At 49.1% G+C, this 13,373-nt stretch overlaps 1 protein-coding gene across 4 annotated transcripts in view; it reads left to right on the plus strand.

The window, feature by feature from the left end:
* The window catches only part of SPATA6L (spermatogenesis associated 6 like), a 690,230-nt gene that overhangs the window by 193,497 nt on the left and 483,360 nt on the right, over window positions 1-13,373 (plus strand). For all 4 annotated transcript variants that reach the window (XM_078677396.1, XM_078677397.1, XM_078677398.1 and 1 more), the window contains exon 5: window positions 8,495-8,619. In XM_078677396.1, coding sequence (XP_078533522.1) covers window positions 8,495-8,619 — 125 coding nt within the window. The remainder of the gene's footprint in view (window positions 1-8,494; window positions 8,620-13,373) is intronic.

Here is a 13,373-nt window from a genome sequence, read left to right on the forward strand (position 1 = left end):
AACAAAGATAAATTGTAAGCAGGAATGAAGGACCTAACCCTCAAGGAGATCATTTGAAAACCATGCAGGCGACAAAGATCATGGGGTTCAGTCTTCCTTAAACACCCTAATGGTCCAAACTGCTCCATTGGGAGTGGGGATAATTTACTTCTAAAAGCAAACCAACCCTCTAGGAAATTAAGACTTTAGGGGATTTTATAAGAGGGGTAAAATTAATTACTAGCACACCAAACATAATGGGCTTTCTAGTGTGTTTAACATTTGTGGATGAAGGATTAAAAATTCTGTTGTACTGATTTGACTATCTCTACTCAGAGGCTCTTTTACTGAAACTCATACTTCTGAGTGTTCAAAACATCAGGGGAATACAGAGGTGCATCATTGGGAGCAGATATGGCAGGCCTTCCAGAACTACAAAGAGTGTCTATGCGAGGCCAAAAGCTACAGGAAGATTTAGACCTTTGGAAAATGCTAGCATGTAATTTGATGCATCCTCTGCAGACAGAACCCATTGAATCACTTGTGATCTTGTGTCAAAATACTGCAGTGAATATGTATTGTACTATTACTTCTTAACAACATGAATCTAGAGGTCATCAGCTTCAAAGAGACTCTTTGCTCATTTCTTTGGAGCAAAGGCAGCGTCATTGCCATTTCAAAGACACATTCCCATTAAATACGTTTCTGTAAAGGAGCGAAGTGGGCCATTCGGTGCATACGTTTTGCAGACATGCTGGACTCCACTAGGAAAATTTGGTTTTAGCCTGGGGGTACTAAAGAACTTGTTTACGCGGAGGTTAATTTGGCATATCATTTCTCTCCTAGCTGAACAAAAAAAAATTGCAAAAATCAAGAGGACAATCATTTTGGAATAAGGGGTATTCTGATGACATTATAGGAAAAGATACCTTCATAGCAATTAAATTATGCTTATGTTTGCTCTCTCTTTTACAAAATACAAACAACAATCCTCTCATCCCCCTTTAGTTTAAATTTATCTGCAACCCTCTATGCACGTGGTTTTTAAATCAGCCTTGGATGTTGCATATGTTAACATGAATTTGGAGTTGAGCTCCTATGTATGAGGGTACTTTTGCACCTATATTGTTCTAAATTTATTTTAAAGTAATATCACTCTTTTTGATCCTTTTCAGTTCCTGCGTCCAAACGCAGGCAGTTTCCCACTCAATAGAGTACGCTAATCACCATGAAGTTCATGTTCCTATCTCTGTGACTTCAGAATATGTATTGATTTGAATTTTAAATATTCACTTAGACTATATTCAATATGGAGTTGGAAAGGAACCTGTGACTCTTCTGCTGTTCATTAAGACACTGATGTTGGAGTTTAAAACTCCTGCAGCATTTAGCTTTGTTTAAAAGTCACCTTTAGAACATTTTTGTATTCAGGATACCAAATATTTCAATAAAATCTCAAAAAGATTTTTAAATAATTCTAACTTTTTGGGGGGCGGAGCTTGCTGAGGTCCAAGATGGACGCTTAGCTCACGAGCTCCGCTATGCCGACTTTATAATCCTTCATTATCCTGGCAAGCGAGCGCTGAAACCGAAGTAAACCTGAGCACAAGGACAGCCAAGGTGACCGGCTATACAGCGACCCAGCTGCGGGCACGAGGCGGTACCCTACTGCGGACCTAGAACGAACGACGCTAGGACCGCCTCATAGGCCGCAAAGCACCGAACTTTCCTGCAGAGGCCGGCCGAGTACGTCCCTCTACGTGCGGCACGAACCAAACGAGGTGGCCCGGGGTCCGGAGAGAGTGCGCGGCGAGCGGATCCGGCATCGCCCTCCGAACTGCAGACGATTGCCCCAGTGGAACGAAGCGTGAGGGCATAGCAAGAAGGCGGAGCGGGGGCAGAGACTGGCGACGTCGCGGACCTCGCAACTCACCCGATCCTTCCCGCAGCGCTGCAGGGACCAGTGACGGCGAGGTAGGTGCCGAGACAGCTCTAGGCACCGGGGAACGGTCGGTCCGCTGCCTCTGGAGGAACATAGAGCAGAGCGGAGGGCACGGGCAGTAATAACGCCCTCTAGCTGGACGAACTCACAGGGCTGCGCCCCCCCTCTCTCCCCAACCCAACATAAGATCCGAGGATTGCGCCCCACACAGTAGTAGGCGAGGAGTGACCACCAGGGGGATCGCGGGACACTGGGCCCCCGCTATTAAGCCACTCGCCTGCTGGGGGGGAAGGAGTGCGCCGGTCGAGGCTACCACGCTCTGCAGCCCGACACCAGCGGCGGAGTGGCGCAGTTGCTCCCTGGCCCCGCCAGAATGGGGAAACCTGACCGAAACCAGGCCAAACTGCCGTTCACACAGACATGCAGCAAAGACCAGAACGCACGTGGGGGCGAGGAGAGTGGAACGGACAGCGCAACTACCAACCAGGACCTGCGCAACATCCTGAAGTCTATGGAGAAGGGGCTGCAGGATGGAATCTCCGCCCTAGGGTCCAAAATGGATGCGCTCACGTACAGGCTAGACAGAATGGGCGAAAGGCTGGACAAGCATGCGGAGAGGCACGACATGGCTGAACGGCGGCTCACAGAAGTGGAGGAAGCACATACCATCCTAAACACCGACCATAAACAGCTAGGTATGGTCCTACAAATACTACAGGAAAAAACGGAGGATTTGGAGGCCCGCTCTCGGAGATGCAATATACGCATCCTAGGCCTGCCAGAGACGACCTCGACGGGCAAGCTGGAGACCTTCATAGAAACCCTACTGTCTACACTCTTGGGCGCGGAGACTTTTTCCAATACATTCATTGTTGAGCGAGCGCACCGCACCCTCGCCCCACGACCCAAGCCGGGAGCCCCCCCGAGACCAATAATTGCTAAGCTGCTCAATTACCGAGATAGAGATGCCGCCCTAAGAGTAGCTCGAGAAAAGCAGACGCTGACGTACGAGGGCTCCACCTTGTCATTATACCCCGACTTCACAGCAAAGGTGCAGGAGGCGAGGAAACACTTCAGCCCAATGAAACGGCAGCTGCGCGACATGGGACTGGACTATGCTATGCTATACCCGGCCAAATTTAAAGTTACCAGAGACGGACAGTCACATTTTTTCACAGAGCCAAAGGCACTACAGAAGGCATTAAAAACGTGGTCCATCGAACAAAGGAGGTCCTGGGAGAGGCCGCAGGGGGAAGCCTGGATGATCAGGACTAATCTAGGCTGGACACCAAGCAATGACGCTCCGGATTCGGCGCAAGCGAAACGGCCAGCAGTTGGCTGGCAGGAGGTTACCGAGAACGAACAATGCAGAAGTCACGACGCTTGGTAGAGGACTGCAGCAACCTTTGCCCACGTGTGGTAACACCAAAGATGGGATTGAAATTTGAGAAAGTTGGGGAGGGTGGGGGGACTGGATTCGGGGACATTTCTCCACGACCTAGTTGGGGGAGGTCTGCTGTGGGTGGGGAGGGTGGCACCAGGGGAACAAGTTCAGATGTTCACTGGGGGTATTTTCTTGAAGTGCAGGGCGACAGGGGGGGTTTTCTGGGAGGGGGGTAGGCTGGGTTCCTCACGTTATAGATCCAATCAGTTAAGCACGACCTATGTATGCACACAATGACAGGTACACATGCCCTAGTCCAACACGCTGACAAACCGCCACTAGGATGACCACGCAGGACAGTAACGGCACTATGCTTGCCAGGGAGGGCCATAAAAGGGTCAGAGTGCTGACGTGGAACGTCAGGGGAGTGAACGATCACTGCAAACTGCAAAGCGTCCTGAATTTCCTGACTAGACACCGAGTGGACTTAGCACTGCTGCAAGAGACTCACCTCCCCACACATAGCCCCAGATTACGGGATAGGGAACTGAGGGGACAGATCAGCGCAGCTGGCTACACGGCGCACGCGCGCGGGGTGCTAACTTGGGTTAACCCTAAAACCAACATAGCGCTTACAACACACTGCGCAGACCCAAATGGTCGCTATGTAATCTCTAAAGCGAAGGGCAGGGGCATTGAGCTCGACATAGTCAACCTATACGGTCCAAACTACGACTGCCCGGAGTTCTATGCCCGACTAGCACAGGCGGCGCGAGAAACATCGAGCGCGGCGACTATTTGGGGGGGTGACTTCACGTAGTTAGGGTCCCAACGTGGACAGATCAGGAGGCCCCCCCCCCCGCCAGCAGACCAAAGCGGCAAGGGAGTTAGACAGAATACTCATCAGGGAAGGCCTGTCGGATGTATGGCGTAGCTTTCACCCAGATCAGGGCGGATACACGCATTACTCAGCCCCACACGACCTTTCCACACGCTTTGATTACTGGCTGGCGCCCACGGACTTGCTCCCGCGCATACGAGAATGCAAAGTGCTCCTGCGCACCCTCTCTGACCACTCCCCGATACTGATAGAGCTATCTGCCCCAAGCGCAACAATACCCCCATTCCTGTGGCGGTTCCCACCATACTCTCTGCTAGACGCGGCTTTCCGTGAGGAACTACACGAAGCCATAGAAACCTTTTTCGAGACAAACATTGGCTCAGTGGACGAATTCCAAACGGTCTGGGAGACGTTCAAGGTTTATGTCAGGGGGTAGTCATGAGCAAGCACTCCGGAGTGCTCCGCTCTATCCGAAATAGGCTGTACAGTCTAGAAAAAAAGATAGCGGAATGCGAAGAGCAGCAGGTGACAGGGCATGCAGGTGTGATAGGAGAAACCCTAAAACAACTTTTGGCAGAATATCACGAAGAGGCCGCCGCAGAAGTTAAACACCTCGGCAAATATGCCACAGCCAGGGTGTATGGGGAGAGAGACAGACCGGGGTCAGTATTAGCGAATATGGCTAAACAACAGCGCCGGAAAGTCACAGTTAACGAGATAAGGTCCAATGACGGCACACTTCTATCGGAAGAAGTGGACATTGCAAGCAGATTCCGGGACTATTACGAAGACCTGTATAGGTCGCGTGCCACGGAAGGGGACGCTGACATACTGGACTATTTGGAGCACATAGAGCTCCCATTCCTAACTAACTCCCAGAGAGAGTTCCTAATGCTCCCTATAGAATACGACGAAATTGGAGAGGCATTGGCTGGCATGAGAGCGGGCAGTGCACCGGGGGAGGACGGCCTGATGGTGACGTTCTACAAGACATATTTGGATGTTCTATTGCCGCACCTATCTGCGCTATATGCGGAAATGGGGGAAATGGGACAAATGCCTAACTCTATGCGAGAGGCACTGATAGTGGCAATCCCCAAACCGGGCAAGCCCCCGGACGATTGCAGCTCGTATTGCCCTCTGTCGTTGCTGAATGTCGACACCAAGATCTATGCAAAGGTCCTGGCAACCAGGCTGGCACTATTGGCCCCTGACCTAGTAGCGCCGGAGCAAGCAGGGTTCATGCTCGGCAGGAACATAACGTACAACCTGCGAACGGTGTTCGGGGCTATGCAGCACACCCGCCCAGAGTCGAAGGCACTGGCAGTATTCCTGGACATGGAGAAGGCCTTCGACTCTGTGACATGGCCATTTATGTGGGCTGTGCTTTCCAGACTCGGGCTCGGCCAAGGATTCCTACAGAGGATGGCGGCACTATATTACGTTCCAGTGGCCCGCATCCGCGTCGGCAATATTGTCACAAACCCGATACCAATCAGGAGAGGCACCAGACAGGGATGCCCACTGTCGCCCACACTGTACGCGTTGGTGGCAGAACCGTTAGCGAGGGCAATAAGAGAATACCACTCACATAGGGGCCTCCAGTTCCCCTCCTACCAGTTAGTAATTTCCACATACGTGGACGATACTCTGCTATACGTTAGAGAACCGGAGAAGAACTTAGCCCCACTTCTACGTGAGGTGGTCAGATACGGGGCGCTGTCGGGACTGACGGTAAATTGGCCCAAGTCCATTGCGTTTCCCATAACGGCGGCTACGGACACATTTGAGATGGAGTTCCTCCTACAGTGGACCACCGACCCCATACGATATCTAGGTATACAAATACACACTGACTCAGAGACGGTCTTTCGCGAAAATTACGGAAGAGCTATCTCATGCCTAGAAGACAAGGTGGCTATATGGAAGGGCCTACCGCTCTTCCTGATGGGAAGGAACTCGCTTATGAAAATGATAGTGCTGCCACAACTGTTGTTCCTCTTCACGAACATCCCAATGGTTCTCCCGAAGAGCTTCTTTGCCCGTCTAATATCAATGATGGTGGACCTGGCCTGGGCGGGCAAACCGCCACGTGTATGCTGGCAGACCCTCATATTGCCATACACTATGGGGGGTCTCGGGGCACCCGACTTCGAGCTGTATTATCGGGCTGCTCAAGGGATGCAACTACATAGCTGGATTCACAATGACGGCACTGCCCCTTTCATAAAGATGGAGGCCCTGTTTGCGTCGCCGACGCCTCTACCGGCTGTTGTATTTGAGTCGGCTCTCAACGCCCCGCGACACGCATGGAATGCCGTATTGCAGCTACATGCCGGGGTGCTGCTATACTCCCCGGAGATGCCGATATCGTGGGCGATGTGGCTGACCCCATGCAGAGACAAGGGCGTGATAGTGGCCCTGGAAGCCCTAGGACTCTGCAAGATGGGAGACATGTTCTCCAAGGGTGTCCTACGGCCCCTGTCAGATGTGACCTCACAGCGGGAAAAGCCAACGCTGCTGCAGAGTTTCCAATACCACAGGGTACGCGAGGCATGGCGAGAGCAACTAGGTGAGGACCTACAAGAACCACCAGAAATCAAGGAGCTCACATATGTGATCAGGGCGGAAGCCCAGCGCAAACTTGTCACGGTCCTATACAGGCTGGCTATGGAGGATAAAGAGACTCTACTTAACAAGGCCCGCACGGATTGGCAGAAAGATTTGGGCATAACTATAGAGGACGACATGTGGAAATACTGCTGCAGCTGCACGAGGTCGGTATCACTGAACGGAAGACACAGATTAGTACATTTTAAGTACCTGAACAGGGTAAACTACACCCCAGCTAGGCTCCACCGGTACGGGCTGCGAAACAACGCAGCATGCGAGAGATGCGCGCACCCTAACGCTGACTTTCTCCATTTGTCATGGTACTGTCCGAGGGTGAATGATTTCTGGAACAAGGTGTTCAGTGAACTCAGCACAATTCTGGAAACGGAAATACAGCCGTCCCCAGCGCTTGCGTTGCTAGGCTATACTAGACCCCTTCCAAAAGCACGGCGTAAGATAGTGGCACTGGGCCTACTTTTGGCCAAAAGGCACTTAGCGATGTGCTGGATGAGAGGGCCGCTGCCTACAGCAGAAGGATGGGCCAGAGATCTGACATACTGCTGTACACAATCAGAGAACTATAACGAGCTGCTCCCGCTCAGGAGCAGGCCCAAGAAATTCTGGGATCTCTACCTGGAGTACAGAGGGAGGCAAGACGGGAGCAGCGAAACACACGCACATGTCACAGGGCGAGCGACACCACTCTCCATTGCGGCCCCAACACAATCCGATGACCCCTAGCCCCCTTCACCAAGTATCGTGGCACCGGGAGACTCCCCCTGAACTTGCATACACACTGACGGCCCTGATGGGCAATGATACTTCAGACCCAGGGCCAAATGGCAACACAACCTGGTCATAGGAGGCGACACCTTACGCTAGCGAACTGGACAGCACGGTTCATTATTTGATGCAACACAGATGGTTGTACTTCTTTTCTTTTTTCTTTCCCAGTGCTTTGTTTCTGGGAGTTATTTAAGTTAAAAATGTGATGACATTCCTAGTCTGGATTGACCCTGAGCTCTACATGTTACGGTAATGCTCCAAGGGAAGCAGGGGGTTGAAGTTATTTCGCCGCCCGTCCTCCGGGATGTGGGCTGAATGGCTGTGTATGTACCTAAGCGTGTAGCCCCCCAGGGCGCTATACCCTAGACAAAAGTAATGTAATAAGCTAATCAATTTTCATCACAATAAAAAATAAAAAAATAAAAAAATTACAACTTTTTAAACCATCTTTTGAAAAAAAACTTGTCACTTTTTAACTACAAACTCAAACTTTAAAATGTCTTAATAATCTGTTGGCTCATGTACTCGTTAAATATTTGTACAGATGTGAATCTCCTATCTGTATGTTTTTTCTCCCAGTCTTACTTAATTTACCAGTTAAGAACAATACACTAATATCCAGTTTTTAGGTAAGCTTTTTATAATAGATCTTGAATCATGCTCAAATTTAATGATATAAACCATTGCCAATATGCTTATAGTTGATGATAATTAAACTTGTGACACTCTTAATTTGTTAGCGGCGTGTTGGTGGTGGGGAGTGGAGGAAAGCACATGACACTGTTTCATTCAAAATATGTAACTTTCATTAGCAGATATTCATTGGTCTTTTTATTACAGGGAATGCAAACTTTTTGAAAATGCTCCAACTTCTACAGTGAGCAACTGAAAAGTTGGCTTCCTTAAGAACAAATCCTAAAATTAATGATATGTTTTTTCTGTTTTTCAGTGGGAGAGTTTCTGGCTTTCTTTGAAGATAACACTCGAGAGTTTCTCTTCCCAGAACCAAAGCTGACCCCTTCATACCCTGGGGTGGGGAGAGAGCTGTTAATGAATACTGTTAGAAGTTTCCCTGTAAGTTTTTTTGCACAGTGCTCGTGTTTTTTAATGATGAAAGATATTTATTGATTGTTTCAGATATTATATATATATATATATATATATATATATATACACTTTATGCTAGTTTATAGAAGCTCTTGACATGCAAGATGACCCCTTACAGGCCAGGGTTCAGTTCGAAGAGATGTTCAGAGGGAGTTGTTTTATCAGACCTGAAAAGTAACAGTTGATGGTGGTGTATGTGTTCTTATACTATTTTCAATTGTTCTTCCCACTGTTGTTCATAGCTATTTATCAGTACCCTAGCATGCTATGGGTTCACTGGTTTCACCATGATTGATGAATTTACTTTTTATCTGACCAGTCCCTATATGTGCTGTTTTCCTATGATTTCACATATTATTTGACATGTCAAATTCCACATGGGTTCTGCCTCTCACTTATTTTGTTTAAACTTTGTGTGCAATATCTGGAACAGTTGATCAGATGTTATGGGTTTTTAAGTTTACATTTTGAGAACCACACCCAGGTTATACATTATGTTGAATGGAACTTTATTTTTTAAGTTATAGTTTTTTTTATCATAACGTAGTTTAATTAATAGTTCTTATGGAACTGCACTGGCTCCCCATCCGCCAACGTATTCAGTTCAAAACATGTTGTATTACCCACAAGGCATTGGTCAATCTGGGTCCCTCATATCTCGTTGAGAAATTTGTGCCTTACACCCCCTGCAGAGCCCTTCGCTCAGGTGCCAAACACCTTCTGGTGGTACCACGAATCAGAAAGGCCAGACTAGACTCGTGGCGCCACCCGCAAGCACCACCAGCTGATCCGCACCACCAAGAAGACAGCATTCAAAGAAAGACTGGACAACAACGCCCACAACAGCAAGGAACTCTTCAGCATCGTCAAAGAGCTCTCCAACCCCAGCGCCAGAAACAACGACATCACTCCTTCACAAGACCTCTGCGACTCACTCGCCTCGGTCTTCCACCGCAAGATCGCCGACATACACAACAGCTTCGGCGCACCAACCACGCACCCAACCGCCGAACCAACGCCCCCCACCACCACCCTCTGCGCCTGGACCCCGGTCAGCACCGAAGACACCACCCGCACGATGAACACCATCCACTCCGGATCACCAACCGACCCCTGCCCCCACCACGTCTTCAACAAGGCCGACTCCATCATCGCACCCCAACTCCGGGACATCATCAACACCTCCTTCCACACCGCCACCTTCCCGGAGAGCTGGAAGCACGCCAAGCTCAGCGCCCTCCTGAAGAAACCAACAGCGGACCCCACCGACCTCAAGAACTTCCGCCCCATCTCGCTCCTCCCTTTTCCTGCCAAAGACATTGAGAAGACCGTCAACGGACAGCTCGCTGCCTTCCTCGAGACGAACGGATCCCTCGACCCCTCGCAGTCCGGTTTTCGAGCCAACCACAGCACAGAGACCGCACTGATCTCAGCCACTGATGACATCAGATCCCTGCTCGACAACGGGGAAACAGCGGCCCTCATCCTCCTGGACCTCTCTGCAGCATTCGACACTGTCTGCCACCGCACCCTAGTACAGCGCCTCAGCAACATTGGGATCCAAGAGAAGGCACTGAAGTGGATCATCTCGTTCCTCGCCGGAAGAACTCAGAGAGTCCGCCTCCCCCCGTTCCGATCCGAGGCCACCGAAGTCATCAGCGGCGTACCACAAGGATCATCACTCAGCCCAACCCTCTTCAACGTCTACATGAGCCCCCTCGCAGCCATCGCACGCCAACACAACCTCAACATCATCTCCTAAGCCAACGACACCCAGCTGTTCCTCTCCCTCAACAACGACCCCGCCACCGCCAGAACCAGCCTCCAGGAAGGGATGAAAGACGTCGCCGAATGGATGAAGAACAGCCGCCTGAAACTGAACTCAGACAAGACGGAAGTCCTCATCCTGGGATCATCGCCTGGGACGACTCCTGGTGGCCCCCTGCCTGGGCACCACTCCCAAGCCAACGGACCACGCACGCAACCTGGGCTTCATCCTGGACTCCTCCCTCTCGATGACCAGACAAGTCAACGCCGTCATCTGTGAACACTCTCTACGCCGGAACCACAGCCAAACTTCAGAAAAGACTCCAACGCATCCAGAACGTCACCGCACGACTCGTCCTAGACAACCCCCGACACAGCCACATCTCCGGCCACCTGAGAGACCTGCACTGGCTCCCCGTCAGCAAGAGGATCACGTTCAGGCTCCTCACCCACGCACACAAGGCTCTCCACGACCTGGGCCCCAAGTACCTCAACAACCGCCTGACCTTCTACACGCCCACCCGCCAGCTACGATCGACCATCCTCGCCCTCGCCACCGTACCACGCATCCGCAGAGCCACTGCCGGAGGAAGATCCTTCTCCTACATGGCAGCCAAGACTTGGAACTCCGTCCCCATCCACCTTCGGCGGACCCAGGGCCATCTCTCCTTCAGGAAGCAACTCAAGACCTGGCTCTTCGAGCAGTAACGGACCCCTCTCCCCCAGCGCCTTGAGACCCTTCCGGGTGAGTAGCGCACTATACAAATGCTATGATTGATTGATTGACTAGGTGGAAAAGCTCTTTCCTACTGTGGCCCTCGTCTGTGGAATGAACTCCCACTGCACCTGAGACAATGCGACGAACATCTGCAGTTTAGAAAAATGCTCAAGACATTCCTATTCTGTCATGACTGATCTGTCTTCCTCTTTATCCCGGAATATACAGTCATCCCCTCACAGTTCCGCAAAGCACAGAGATACCCCTCAGGGGTTCGATTCTAGCGCTATACAAACAATCACAAATACAAATAGTGATTTAATTTGTATATCACATCAAATGAGAGATCGGGAAAACAAGGGAAATAAGCTCACCCATATACGGTCTCTATCATGTTGCATAAGTTTACGTTGTGCCATTTAAAATATTATGTAGTAGGTGAAGTGACTGTAGTAACTTTCTGCTTGACAATATCATATACATCGAATACTGGCTCCACATACAGTGTACTATGTGTATACCAGGCAAGACATGTACATTGGTTCTGCCAATTCTTTTTACATATGTTATTAGACATTTGTTTCCCCCCTATCAAAGTTGCAGTGCAGAACCGTATCCAGTATTCTGACCTGGAAGCTATTGGAAATCTAACCCAAGTTGCATATGTTATGTGAATTTGCAAAGCAAACTATCACCCATAAAGTTATCCTGGCACTGTGCAGGTTTGTGTGCTTTGCCCTGCCTATGGTAGGTCAGTTAAGTGAAAAGCCAGCTCTTTAGCTCCTTGCAGAATTCAAGGGGAGAGGAAGAGGCTCTGTTGTGGAGTCAGAGTTTGCTCCACACGTATGAGTAATGTTAGAGAGCACCATCCTCCAGATCTGGTTCTGCGCATGTGTGGGATGTGTGCAGGTAGGAGTCCTGTGGAGGTGTCTATTTGGTTGATGGAAAGAGATGCAACTGTTTAGATAGGTGGTGACTTGAATGTGTAAGCAGTTTGAACCAAGCATGTTTGTGTATCATTAGCCACTGGAACCCTCTGAGGTGTGGTGTGATGTAAATTCTGTGTGGGAGGTTGAGGATGAGTCTGGCTGCTGAGTTATGGATGGTTTGTAGTCTTTTATTGCATTGCTAGGTGATCAAGGCATTGAGGGTGTTTCCATATGCCACCTTGCTGGTGACTAGGGTATGAGTGACAGTTTTTCTGTTGTTGCTTGGGAGCCATTTGAACATCTTCCTCAGCATCTTCCGGGTCTGGAAGCAAGATGCAGTGATGACATTGACCTTTGCAGTCATGTCCAATTTGCTGTTGATGATTATTCCAAGGCTCCTGGCATGGATGCTGGGTGTGGGTCTGGGTTCGGCTGGACACCAATTGGAGTTCCAAAGTGAGGTGTTCTTGCCGAAGATCACTACTTCTGTCTTGTTGGTGTCGAGCTTGAGACAGTTGGATTTCATCCAGTTTGTGATTTCAGTCATGCAGGGGTAAAAGTGTTTGTTGTGTTTGGGGTCTTGTCCGAGAGGGAGAGTATAAGTTGCGTGCCATTGGTGTAGGAGAGCATGTTGATGTCAAGCGCACAAATGATGTTGGCCAGAGGCATCATGTATATGTTGATGGGAAATCCAATAGGGTTTTAGGTTGATAGATACTACATTCATAAAGGTATTTCCTGAGTTTTACTGTGACACCAGATATCTAGTGTGTCTTATATCCTACTACCACAAAAAGAGAGGAAAAGATTACGTCACTGAATAAGTAAATCTTCAAATTATATAGTGTAATGGTTGTGTCTGGCTTTCTACACCTGATGTTTTATTAATATTGAAACAATAGCATTTAGAACTTCCTCTTTCAGAATTATTCCAGCAGTCTTTTTCTACTTTGCATTCATCTTATAGAGGTTTGCACAATCTAAATATGCATGGTCTTTGCAGGTCATCTGCATCTAAAACATAGAGCAGTACAGAATGTTTGGAACCCTGTCAATGTTTATATGTCCCTGAATCAGTCTGCTCCTTTTTTTCTTCCCCCTATATATGTTTGATTTTGTTTACCCTTGTGTAATAGAAAAAACCTTGTGTCTCACACATTGCGTTTTTGTAGAATTTTCCTTTTAAGTACAATGGGGCTAGGTCCACTTTACTCATTAAGAGGGTACTGTTTTATCCAGTAACTCAAGCATCTTATGGTTTGTTTTTTCAAATAGAGCTTTTATGGTTTTTCTGATTGTATTGTCTT

Source organism: Lissotriton helveticus, chromosome 2_1, assembly GCF_964261635.1.
Source record: "Lissotriton helveticus chromosome 2_1, aLisHel1.1, whole genome shotgun sequence".
NCBI lineage: Eukaryota > Metazoa > Chordata > Amphibia > Caudata > Salamandridae > Lissotriton > Lissotriton helveticus.